At 42.6% G+C, this 13578-nt stretch overlaps 1 protein-coding gene across 2 annotated transcripts in view; it reads left to right on the top strand.

Moving 5' to 3' along the window:
- LOC148408325 (uncharacterized) overlaps positions 1-9913 on the top strand; it is a 38163-nt gene extending 28250 nt beyond the window's left edge. For both annotated transcript variants that reach the window (XR_015868659.1, XM_088441703.1), the window contains exons 3-4: positions 8550-8583; positions 8847-9913. Coding sequence is in view for 1 of the 2 variants with exons in the window: in XM_088441703.1 (XP_088297829.1) it covers positions 8550-8583; positions 8847-8877 (65 nt within the window). In the remaining variant the exon portion in view is untranslated. The remainder of the gene's footprint in view (positions 1-8549; positions 8584-8846) is intronic.
- Positions 9914-13578: the final 3665 nt, after the last annotated feature.

The raw sequence follows: 13578 nt of genomic DNA, 5'->3' as shown, positions 1-13578 counted from the left end.
GTAGACTTCAACCTGGCCACGGTTTTGACATTGGCTGCGGGATTTTCTCCGGCTCCTTTCCTACACTCGCTCTGCCCCTTTTCTCTCTTTTCCGCCGACGGAAACGGAAAGGGAGCGACACCCCCGTCCGCCATTTTCCCAATCCGCCGTAAACCAGACGCGCGAAGGCGCCGTCGGTTTTCGTTCTTATTTTGAGGCTCGATCGATCAATGATAACGTTTGCAGATCTCGCTCCCCGCCCCCTCCGTGTCACGCAGGGTCATAGCCCAAATCCGTCAAGGGTATCCAAAGCAATTAAAGTCTGAGGCTCGGACAAGCTGTCCAGGGCAGATGTCATTGAAAAAACGGTTTTATTTTTACTCCGATAAGCTACACGCACTCGTGTTTTCAGAGTCGCGACGGACGAATCCATTGACAAACGATTCAGTAATCGTTTGGATTCCTTTTTAATCGGGGCCGCACGGAAAAATCCTGCCTAAAAAACATGGATTTTTGGTCGACGGCCAATAAGCGAACGATAGCGTCCGTTTGGCGATATCGCAGAAAAAATTCAAATGCAAATCTGAAAAAAATTCAAATACAAATCTGCAGTGAGAGACGACGTTTGACTCACTCGGTTTACTTAGACTTGCAGTACTCATCACTTCAAAAGAATAAAATGACCCAGGCAGGATAGACACGTTTAGCGGGCTTATTGACCCAGAAGTGCAATGAGACATACGGGAGAATGCGCGGCCTGTAAAGCCACTGCATTATAACCAAACAGCCAAACATTGCGAGAAAGCCAGCCGGCGCTTCAAAATAAATTGTAGACTATCAGGTCACGTACGACAGGAACGGCACACTTTTATTTTGAAGTTCGTCCCTGAAACACGGTTTCCACAATGGTCTACTACTTGGAGGAGCTTTCTAAGTAAAAAAAAAAAACAAACACTATGTTTCTTCACGATTGCCGTTCTTTTTTTCCATTCAGTGCGATGGCCAACAATAGCATCGCGCTCGACGCATTGAGCCCACTGTCTCAATTTTTTTTTAAAAAAATGTTGCTCATCAAAAATGCATTATTTTACCCGAATACTCACTATTGGATTCTTAATATCGGGATATGCCCCCCCCCCCCTCCCCCCCTCGCATGCAGACAATTTTGCTGCAGTAGTATGTGTTTGTCTGAGCACGGCCGGAAAAAAAGAAGAAGAAATTGATCAGCATAGGGTGGAACGTGTTCACCAGCAAAGGCTGGATGGAGGGTGTGTGCGTGAGTGTGCGTGTGCGTGAGTGTGTTTGTGTGTAAGAGAGCGAGGGAGGGAGAGAAAGCGAGGGCTGTCGCTGCAGACTCCTGCTGCAGTAGCTCACTTTGGGCAAGCAGCTGCAGACAGGGAGTAACAGACAGCAGAGACACGCAGACAGGTACAGACCTGCTGTCATAATGGGTGGGGGGAGGGGGGGGGGCGCCGGAGAGGTAGGGGAGCCGAGGTCAAGCGGGGGAAGGGGGCGGGGAGGTCGGGTAGCGGGATGCGGCAGCAGCTGGAGAAAGCAAATATTTTGGGGCTTTTTTTTTTTTTTTTTTAAATCTGTAACGGGAGCCGGTTGCGTCGGATGCTAAAGGAAGCGGGAAGATGATGTGGAAATATGAAAGTGGGCGTGTGCGGGTCATGACATGTCTGCTGCCTCAGTCTGGAGCAGGGAGGCGGAGTCGTTGGTAGTGGTGTCGGTGAAGGCGCTTGAGATGGAGCTGAGAATGCAACAACTGTGATGGAGTGATGCTGCAGAGGGAAAAGGGTGACGGTGGGGGTGGGGGGGTGGGGATGGGGATGGGGAGTTCCCACCTCACTGACCTGCATCTGGCAGCCACACTTCCCCCAGACAGACCCCCCCACACTTTTTCTTTCTCCTCTTGCCACCTTCTTGTACTTCTTGGGATGGCAACAGGCGAAGTCGGTGGCGGGCAGAGGGGGCGAGCGTGCCAGGCGATGCGTTGCGGGGCGCCGACAAATCATTTCCGGAAGCCTGCGCTTTGCTCGGCCTTCCCCGGAGAGAAGGAGACTGGCAGACATCTATTTGATTTTTTTTTTTTCTCTAAGGGGGAGGAGCCGGGTAGCGCGAGGGATTCCGGATGGGGGGGACGATGATGTGTTTGGGTACATGATGGTGTGTGTCTGTTATTTACCTGTTTATATTTATAGCCATTTGCTTCTATTCATGGATTGCAAGGTTATATTGTACTGCTCGTTTTGTTGTTCTAGACTGCGGCCGTGTTGAGCGCCATGTTTTCTCACGGGTTGCTTTCGAGGTGGTAGCGGCTTTGCCATCAAGTCATCTCAAGCTCAAACCTAGAAAAAATGTGTGTGTGTGTGTGTGTCTATATATATATATATATATATATATATATATATATATATATATATATATATATATATATATATATGTATAATTTTATTTTATTTTTTTAAATAACCGCACTGAATAGTTTCCTTTCGTTGAGGTGAGCTGACAACCTGTCAGACGGGTCCAAGTCCTGCCGTCCTAGTGGAAAGAAATGTAGACTGATGAAAAAAGGCTGCTTGCTTTTTCAAACACAAATGTGGCTTCGCGTGTTGGTGCGAGCTTCCGTTTTGGGCTTTTTTTGGCCCTCTTAGAAAAATATACTTTGTCGTCGTGTCGTCCTTTGTCGTTGACGCAGTCTCGTCTTTTGTCACATCGCGCTGGAGACGTATGCATGTTTGCGGTTCCTGAACAAGTTACGGATGATTTTTTTTTCCCCTATTGTATTGAAGGCAAATATTTGGGCCTGCAACGGGCTACTTTGAAATGTGAGAAAATCAAGTGGCAGACCGCAGCTCCTCGCTAGACTCTGTCGTACTTCACCTGCTCCCTGAGACCCTAACTTGTGAGCTCTCCTGATCAAAAATCACGGGTTAGGCTCTTGGGACGCGGGCGGAGGGCACAATCCACCAAATTGACAAAGAAATATGATTTGGGACAAGAAACGGACACGTTAGCCGGATGGGCATGTGTGACGGATTCGAAGATGAAAAATGGAACGTGAGCGTTTTTGGCGCGCTGGAGTCCAGGCCGGCTGATTTCGGGGACCGGTCGCCAGCCCTTGAATATTCTTTTTTGTGTGTTGTCAAATGTAACGAAGGTTAGGAATGCAAGGGCGGCACCGCGCCCCAGACACCACAGGAGAGAAATGCTGAGACGCAGCCAATAGCCGTCATAATTCTTGACCGAGGCAGCTTTGTTTTGCCCCCATACCACACACCTTCCGCTTTTTTCGCCACGATAATGCAGTGTCATCTCCCCACCACTAGGAAGAGAAGTTTGTTTACTCGAGGAATGCTTTTTTTTTTGTTTGCTTGTTTGTTTTTTGAACAGGAAGCATTTGGTGTTTATAGTTTTTTTTCACCTCGATGTAATTCATGCCATTAAAAAAATAGCAGACAATTAATTGATTAAGTCACAACTAATCGATCATCAAGTTGATCAACAACCATTTTTGAAAAGGACTCATTTCTTTTTTTTTCTGAGCAGATGTATGGAAATCAAAACGTTTTTAAATCAGATTAATCATGAATAATCAACCAATTAATCATTTTCCAAGAGAATAATTTGTGGTGCTAAAATACAATAAAAAATATTAACAGTGCATGCTGATTTAGTGCATCATTTTGTTTTTTGAATGTTTTAAATTTTAGCGTTACTTGGCAGTCAACTCATAAAACTTTTACACTTGGTACGCATATGTTAATAAAAAGAACACTTTTGGGAAGTGGTGGGCACTTTTTAGCAGGCCTCTGAGCATTTTATTTGTAAATCTGTTTGCGCAGTTTTTGTTGCTTTTGGTGTTTTTTGTTTGTATTTTGTGGTTTCAAGTAGACTCCTGAAACTTGTCAGGAAAATGATTAAAAAAAGTCACGGGGAGGGGAAAAAATAGGTAGTAATTCAAGATTATAAAAACTGCATAGTTTGAAATTGACATTTTTGGGGGGGTATTTGTATCCTTAATAACCAGGAAATGCAATGAGAATTTCTTAGTTCCACCATTAAAGAGTTAAGAACTTAATACAATGGCGGGCAAATAGTTATTCTGCGTATGGCAAGGTAAACGGCAAAGTAGACAAATAATGTAGCAAAGCCTTCCTTTTTCCCCCGAATTTTCCCCCAATTTTTCATATCCAAGTGAATCATTTACAGTATATCAAGTACATTTAAACTGATGCTATAATGTGACTGGAGCGGGGAGGTGATCTTGGATATTAAAAGGCAAATTGGCCTCTTACGGACATAACTATAGGCATGTCATTAGAATAAATTAGGTGTAATGGAGAAAAAATGTCAGCGCTGTTCAAAGGCGTGTAGTAATTCATCATTTATAGCTTGACCTTCTTTGACGACTCCTCGGGATGTCTGCTTTTTATTTTATTTTTTTCAACGATCCCACATTAGCAATGCGTGGCCAAACACCTTTTCAATCCTATCTTTAATAGCCCTCCCTCCATCTCTTTGTCTCCAATCTAGCGCTGCCTAATGGTGTTTTTTTTTTTTTTTTTTTTTCTTTTTGTGAGCATGGCCAATGCCGAATGATCAGACGGCGCGCGTGCGCTCCAGAGCCCCCCAGCAACAGCTGAAGGGACGCCGTGCCCCATGAATACCAAACAGCCAGGCGGGGTGCGACAAATGCTGAGCGGCCAAAGCCGAGCCGGTGCCCACAAAACAGCCAGACGCTTTTATTAGGCTCTGTCTGACACGCAGTCCAGTCTGGCGCCGCCCGCCCGGCCCTCTGACGATTTCATCAGCGGCTCCCTCGACGCTAACAAAGCAGCAAGCTAGCGGCCAATAAATATCACCTTGTAAAAATAAGTTCAGCAAAAGTCAAACTATTTCTCAATGAATAAAAGCTCGACGTCTCAACATCAAATAAGGCATCGTGAATGCGCTCCAGTTAGCTCAATTTTACCTGCTGTGCTAATTTACATCATCATCGAAGCTCGTCGACCAATCGCGGCTCGCCTCTTTTCTGGGTTTGCTCATGCGACGGTCACGAGATGAACCGCGATTGGCTGTCACCTCAGTCTTGAGCATGTGATTAGCTTAACTTAGCTCAAATTCCCTCAAGATTGCTGATAGTCTCTGAACACGTTTTTGAGCATTCAATGAGTTAATTGTACATGAAAAATATTACTACATCTAACTGCTGAAAAAAAAGCTATTTTATGAATTTTTCCCTTTGAGAATGCTTATTAAATAATATAACGTCGCGTATTAGCATTTGCTTTTCTACTTAATTGATAATACGTGTTGAATGAAAGGAAAACTCCTATTTTGTATCAGTTTTTATCAATAGCTGATGTGAAATAAAATATGTCATACAAGGGCGATCTTGTTTATAGCAAGCAGAGTGAAATAAGAACCTCTAAAAAGAAAATCAAACTAAGTTCATTTTATGTTTTTTTTTTAATTTAACTAATTCATGTACTGCCATTGATGACTATTATCGTGAAAGATCGATTTTAATTGGACATCTGTATGATCCGAAAAACTAATTTAAATCATTTTTGATAATCAATGAACAATTTAGATACCTTTTTATTTATAATTGTCCAAATGCTGTGAGCTTCAACTTCTAAAATACAAGCATTAAATGTATCTAAACCTTTATGAAAATGGACTGATTATGCTTTTTTTTAATGATATTAAAACAATTTTCTTTTACTTATAAAAAACAATGATCAACATTTTTCCTCTTTTATTTTGTCCATATTCTCTGGTCTGAATTTGAAATGAATCGATTAATTTCTAGTTGCAACACTAATAATAATAAATGCACTTTTAATTCGTACCAGTGTTTTGAATGGGCAGATATACGGAGATATGGCGTACTTCACAGGGATTTGAACTCTGAACCTGGGCCTACATCTTGTTGCATTTCTTCACTTGGACTTTGTGATACTCGTAAAAAAAGATAAGTCCATTTTTTTGAAAATGCAAGTTTAATACGTCGTCATTGTAGGATGCAGAACAAGTCTACACAAACACACGTGCGGATGTTTCAGTATGTGCACCAGACATGCGGTGCATTCAAATGCATTCCACATTTCACACTCATACATTTTTTTTTCATTTATAGCTGTTATACATTTGAATCTTAATTAAGCTAAAGATTTAGATGGCAGCAGTCGAAAAGACTCAGAGGTATACAAAATCTTGACTTTGCGCCGGAGATGCGGTTGCATAGCTGCCACTTGCTCTATACAGACATTTTTATTTTTGAACCTCTTTGGAAGGATTTTGGAACGAGATCGGCATCGGTGACGTCAATGCGAAGGCTATTGTTTGTCTTTTCTCCTTTTTGTGCGTGGATTGGCAGTTTGCGTTTGCTGTTTAGTCACAGCAGGGTCGGGCTAAGGAAAAAGACCGAGAAGCGGGGGGTCGTCAGCAGGTATGCGGCGTCGAAAAAGAAGAGGGGCGCTTTTGCTGGGGAGTGTCTGAATTTCCAGACACTGCGGCAGGAGGCCAGACAGCCACCTGAACACACACACGCTCACACACGCGCGCACGACGACAATGGCGTTCACGCGCACCTGCGCGACAACACGCGGACGCGCGTTTCATCGCGAGCTCCGCCTCTCCGGCCAATTCAATTTTGTTCACAATCCAATAAAGATTCGAGATGGCCCTAATTGTATTGGCTAGTTGATCCGGGGCGACGTTTTCCCCTTTTCTTCGGTGAGCGCTCGTCCAAAGTGGGCTCGGCAAGCCAAGGGAAGGTTTAAAGCTACGGCCCGGGGGCCGTTTGTGGCCCGCCGCAACTTTGGTAGCGGCCCGTGGCATATATTCAAAATTACATCTGGCATAGCCGTTGTTGCTAATGTATTGGTTTGTATACGGCAGAGCTTTTTGTTAATGCACAAGGATTTATTTGCTAAAATTGTAAATAAATTCATTTGAGCAAAAATCATTGCTTCCACTCAGTACTTTCTGTCAAGGTTCGATTTAGATTAGACATTAGACATTATTGATCCTGAAGCCACGGTTTTAAAACTAAGAATCTTACTTGGTTCTGAAAGTAGGACTAGGCTTTGTCTAGTGGAATACAGGTCTGATGAAAATCATGAAAATCCCTTACTATTTATTTGATCGTATTTAATAAAAAGCTGTTGTTGATGTAAGTTCATCAAATTACCTATATTGGTACAGTATATGTGATTTTTTTGACTGTTGTTTTCACATACAAACACTATTGTTAAACCTCTTAATACATTGCCACAACTTTTTTTTTAATCTGCACGCATTCAACTGAATGCAAACTTTCAAAATCAATATAATTAAAAGTCATTCACGTGCACATCCGCCCCAATGGAAAAATGGCACGTCGCGCCCCCGTGTGTTTTATACTTAAATGCTCTCGGGGCAAACTCGTCGGGTGTCCTGCCGCATCCCCTTGTCTCCAATTAGCTCCCCTTCTCTCGCTGCCCCGATCTTTGATTTACCTGTGAGGCGTTGCCAGGGAAACGCCGTATCTGACTCGCGGCTTGATGGAGTTATTGAACTGTAACGGGCCGGGATAATTGTCCTCTGTCTTCTAGGTTGGCTAGCCTCCGAATGAGACGCCAATGTGACCTATGTCTGGCTTGGCGTGGTTACTGCTGGAAAATGTTTTAACCCCTTCGCCGCCTCTCATGGCGTGCATTTATTACGGTCCATGTACACGTTGAAATTCAGTTTGTCTAATTAGTGAGGTATTAATAGTACCAGTCGAAAGTTTGTAGACGTACTCTAATTGAATTGTTGTTTTTACGGATGTCCTAAAGTGCATATTAATTAGGGATGTCAAAATAACAGATTAATTGCGATCAAGTAATGACAAACATAGTTATATACTTGTTTTTCAATGGACTTTCTCTGCATTTTCTTTGCTGACTTCAAAGGTCAATCACACCCTTAAGTGTTCTCCGATTGGCTTGCGTTTTGTTCGGCATAACCTAATAGGCTCCTGTTGTGGATGGGAGGGGCAAGTTCCCCCAGTTCCGGCCTTATTAAGTAACCTTGAGTAAAACTAAGACAGTTTATTCGAAATTAAATAGCGAGTGGGTTATTACCATAAGCCCCTGAAAAAGAACAATTGCAGAGCTTTAAAGGGACGCTGTGTAAGATTTCTCACTACAGACATTTACCTTGTCTGTAGGTATAACAAACATGGCAGCCTCCGGAGGAGTGCCAGCCCCCATGTGATATAGTTTAATGATAACCAGACCCAACATTATATTTAAAACATATTGTTGGTCGTTAAAAAACACATTCATTTGCAAGTTTCTGAAATTTATAATCATTTCATTTATTCCTTTTTAATGGAAAACGGTCTAAATCTTACGCAGTGTCCCTTTAGGCCTTTGTGCACATTCCCGGGTGTTTTCATCCCAACACTTATAATAATATTAATAATAATAAAATAATAAGTAATATAATTTAAGCAAAGGACATTACATGCATATATCCGATACTTTCTTTACACATTTGCTCAATAGTTTTCATTATGTTTTGTCGTTTAGGAGCCGAGGCACTTGCCCTTCTTTGCGCCCGCAGGTAAGACCAGACTCTCTGCCGCTCACCTTTATTTTCACCGTGCTCGGCTGTAGATAAGCGACTAAAAGTCGGACGGCACCAGCTAATTAGGCCCGAGTCATTTGGTGGCGCTCCGGCGCCCGCCGCGTACATGAAGAGAGCAGATGACCTTGTGGCCCGCTCTGCCCCACAGCAGTCACTTCAAGTACAGTGATAGACGTTCCCCTGGACACCCCATCCGCGCCGGTGCGGCTGACGGCTTTTCTCTTTCTCCGTTCTTCCAGAAGGAGGAGGTGGAGCAAGAGGCGGGTTTGAAGTGAAGTGGAGGAGACGGCGCACAGCCCGTTCCTCAAAGCCCCAAGCTCCACATCAGTATGCAGTGTCTGTTGCTAAGGTGATAAAACCGCTGGATGGGGGCCTAGCTGCAGAAACATCAATAGTGCTAGAGAGAGCGGGCTAGCAGGTAAGGACAGACGGGGGGAGGATGGACTGGGAGGGGAGGAGACGGATACGCCTTCCTGAACACGCAGTGGACAAAAGTGTGGCACTGTATGCGTCGCTGTTGCGCGTAAAGTACGTTATCCGGGATTATCCTGGACAAGACCCAAATCTTTTTGTCTTACAAAGATCATTTTACATAAATGAGTCAGCATTTCGAAGCTGACGCCTTGACACGGTTGCCGTTCCCGCTGATCACATTTTAACAAGCCAAACGGAGGACCAAAATGCAGCCTGAAACATCGATCCTGTCATTTTAGACGACGCTTTGCTTCATTGAACAAAATTCATGCAGTGAGACACGTCCAAAATCTCAGTTTAATTCTCAGTTAAATTTATAATATACATAGATAGCTAACCCACTACACTAAAGTCAATCAAGACACAGTAAGTAATCAACCACTTTGGGTAGTTAATTGCTGCGGTACTCGATTATTTGAGGTAAATGGGTACTAAATGAAATTATTTCTCGAAAATATTAAGTAAAAGTAAACAATTACTCGTGGTAAAAAAAAGTACTAAAATAAATGATTAATTTAGTACTTAATTTAGTACCAGATATTTTGAGACACCCTTTAGCCAAACACTTGAAAAAAAATACACAAATAAGTACCTGGGATGGAATGTCCAGCCTTATAAGAAAAAAAACCTAAATATATGTCTTTGGAATTGAATCCATACGGTTCCATAGGGTTTGTAAAAGAATGTGTTTGAATATCTGAATATTTGTTTCACTCTGGCCGGATGTAGCGGTTAGCATTTTGCGAAATGTTACCCAAATGTATTTCTTGTTGCAGAGGTTTGCAGTGTGTGATTTGTTCTGCAGTGTAAATAAACGGATGGCACAAGATAACGTTTTCCTCCCTTTCTTTGTGTACACGTGTAATGTGGCATTCTAAAACAAACAAACAAACAAAGCAAGAATCCTTCCATTTCCTCCCCAAACAATCTCATTGTTTCTACTAGCGAGGCTTTCATTCCCCTCGATATGTCGGATATTGGCTTCGTTGCCAAAGGCGGCGAGAGCTGTATAAAACAACAACTCCTATTTTCTGAGTGTGTGCGCGCGCGCATGTGCCGTTGTTTTTTTGCCGCAAGGTGGGGACCAACTCCCAGCATTCACAGTCTTTGTGGGGACCCCTTGGACCATTTTGGCGGACCCCGCAGGTTCGGACCTCTTATTTTAGAGTCCGGTTTTGAGTTGGATTTTTGTTAAGGGTGAGGAATGCCGTGATTGTGAAGGTTGGGAAGAAATGCGTTCCGCCGATGAGATGTCCCCACTACGATAGAAAAAGCTCCTTGCGTGTGCGTTTATGTGTGTGCAATGAGGGGGGCAATGCGGCCAGGCTGCAGATATCATCCATCTCCCTGTCAGCGGCCCAAGGGCTGCTGGGAAAGTGGCGGGCACCTCCCCACCGCCAACAACAGACGTTGCATTCAAATGCTCCGTCACAGAAAGCTTTAGAAAACCTGCGGCCGGCGCTCCTCCCTTCGCAGAGTCATTAACCCCATCATGCGGGATCACAGCCTACGACGAGTCAGTCTGGCCACCACTGTTGCCATGCAGACATTTTTTTTTTTTTTTACGCCAGCTCCACTTTACCAAACGGTGCAAATTCAGCAAGATGACAATGTACTGCGATTTCCTCGGGAGTATTGTGTTGTGATAGCCGCTATAACTGGATTACATACCTTCTGCCAAGCTGTGACTAATTGCCTTAAAAGCTATTGTTCACCAATGTATAGCGCTCGTGAGAAGTCCGGAACATCTCTTGTGTTACGTTTTGTCTCCGAGCATTAGGATTCAAATATACCGCAAATAATCATATAAAAGAAGGTTATTCGTATCCATGCTAAATTGAGAGTTTCGCTGAATTTTTAGGCTTGACAAAACAATTTGGCCAATTTTAAAAAATATTTTGGGCTTTAGTGAATCAAGTATGAATAAACTAATTCAGGCAAAGTGATAAAAAGAGAGATTAAATCATTCAGATTTGTCGTTAATCGAGCTAATGCCTTTTTAATCATGCCTAAAAATTTCTGAGAAAAACTTTCAAGCAGTTTTATTTGGTTTAAATGCATTGTGTAATTGTAACAGATGAAAATATTGCCATACAACCACAAAAACGTGACTTTGGTTATTTATTTTCTTGAGCAAAAAACAAAACAACGTGGGCTGTTCTCAAGTTTGATTAAGAGCTTCGCTATCGTTAGCTGTGGGTGCTTTGCATTGATGTGGTAAGGTTAAACTTGAGCCATTTCTGTGATAAGCAAGCTCCTTCTTACAAATATTCACGTGTGCTTTATCAAAAGTGCCTTTTTTTTAAAAAATAACGTGTACATGATTATATACAGTGCATTTTCACAACACCAGGTGTATCTACCTTATTTTTTCAACAGAAATGTCCATTTTGGGATTTCTTTAAAAACATCCTCCTTAAAATCTCGATTTTTATTTCCCAGGAGCCAAAAGGTTCAGAAAAGTGCGACTGAATCCTGTTTTGGTGCGACAAATTGGTTGCACTAGCGTAAAAGCTATTACAGAGAGCCCTATACAGGACAAGCTGTATGGCGTTATATAAACTTGTTGAACTTCTGTTTTTGTGAGGACCTGATACTGCAGGTAAATCTCCATTATTAATGTGACTTGATACCTTATTTATCACTGGATTGGACTGGACTGGCATTTGCTGTGACTTTCTCAAGATAAAAGGAAGAGTGTTTTGGGATTTCTGCCATCTAGCGGAGGAACAATTATTTGTCCCGTTTTCGCGTCGCTTGCATTGGAAAAAAAACACATTGAAATGTATGGCGATTTAAGAAAATATGTATTTCGGTCCAATTGTATGAAATCCTATAAAATAGCCGCACACCTGATGTACTTACACGTTTGTTTACAAAACAGCAAGATGTCAGAACAATTCCCTGCACACTTCCGTAAGCAATGATCGCAGGCAGGGGAGCGTGTTGTTCCGAGGATGCCGAGCAGCATCATGACAGGAGCGGGATTTGTGAATATACACATGTCTTTGTCCTTCACGGGCTCACTGTTGCCTGTCTGCACACATGCACGCGCGCGCGCACGCGCACACCCCGCATCCGACCTTCGTCTCTATTTGCTTCATCGCAGTCCTTCAAAACATTGGTAAATTCAGAAGATTGAACATTTAGATAACTAAAATTTAATGACAGTACCGCCCCCCCCCTCCCAAAACAACAAAAAAAAAGCAGGCGTTATGCCTCGCCATCATTTCCTTAACTGCGTTTGTAGGGATGGGAACGGCAGAAGCGCTGCTTCGTCATCAGACAGTGCTCTGCCGCCATCTAGCGACCGTACGTTAAATACAAAGGTAACAAAGTGACAGCTTCAACTCGAATTTGACCAAAAATATTTACCACTCGCACATTGTTTTGTCCTCACTTTACTTTCATGGACTTTTTCTGATTCTCACTCACAAAAACATGGCTTATTTTCTGGGTAAGGGTTCAGGAGTAGTTTTTTTTTTTTTTGGCGAACATTTTTGCAGTCAATGATAGGGAAATGAAGCTCCATAAACAACTTTGTTTTTGTGTCTTTTTCCTCCTCTAGGTGGCGCACTGGCGTAAAAATCCAGTGGAAACATTTCAATTTCATCAGCCTTTATTTTTAAACTAAAACCACAATCTATAGGATTCCGCCCCGTGTGTGTATGTTTTTCGCTTCTTTTTTAAAATCAATTAGCTCGACCACGTGTATGTGTATTTCAATCACGTAGCTGTCATAAGATAAACCAATTAAAGAGGAATCTAAGCGGAACTAGAACCAATTTCCGCTTCCGTGTCTAAAAATTCTTGGAAATGATGTCCACGCAACAGAGCGTTTCCCATGCGGGACCCAAGGTATGTTGTGAAATTTGTTCTTCGTGTACTGAACAAGGTTTTGCTGAAAAGGTGATTGCATCCAACCATCGATAGCTCCGTGGATAAGCAAAAAAGAAAAGTGTACTTTAGCAGATGATTGGAGGTGGATTCAATGACCATGCACACAATTGGAGAACTTCTACTCAGTAACTGTTAAGTGTTTATACATGCATATGCACCAAAAGTGCCTGAGAAAAAACACGGCCTTTCCCCTGCGTTTTGTGCAGCTGTTAAATCTGATCAAATGTATTGATGTTCTGTTTTTCTTCCACGTTTACACTCCTGCAGTGATGAGTTAATTTGACTGTGTACAAAATGTGAGCGACAGGAACAATTGTGTTGCTCCACTGGCCGCCATGCTGTCGGTACGCATTAGACTGACGTGGCTGTTCCCCGCTGAGATTTAGCAGCGGCAGGTGACAGGCCGCGGTGTTCCTTGTCACAGCAGCCGAGTGCACTCGTTTGATGCAAATGCCTTCTTGAAGTGCGCATATATATATATATATATATATATATATATATATATATATATATATATATATATATATATATATATATATAAGCAAAAGATTCTATTGAAGTACAGTATTGAAGTTTGAACTGCTTTTTTCCTCACCA

The sequence above is a fragment of the Hippichthys cyanospilos genome, chromosome 18 (genome assembly GCF_059441005.1).
Source record: "Hippichthys cyanospilos isolate Australia breed blue-spotted pipefish chromosome 18, RoL_Hcya_1.0, whole genome shotgun sequence".
Taxonomy (NCBI): Eukaryota; Metazoa; Chordata; class Actinopteri; order Syngnathiformes; family Syngnathidae; genus Hippichthys; species Hippichthys cyanospilos.
The sequence above is the reverse complement of the archived record's forward strand: the minus strand, read 5'-3'. Positions and strand labels throughout refer to the sequence as shown.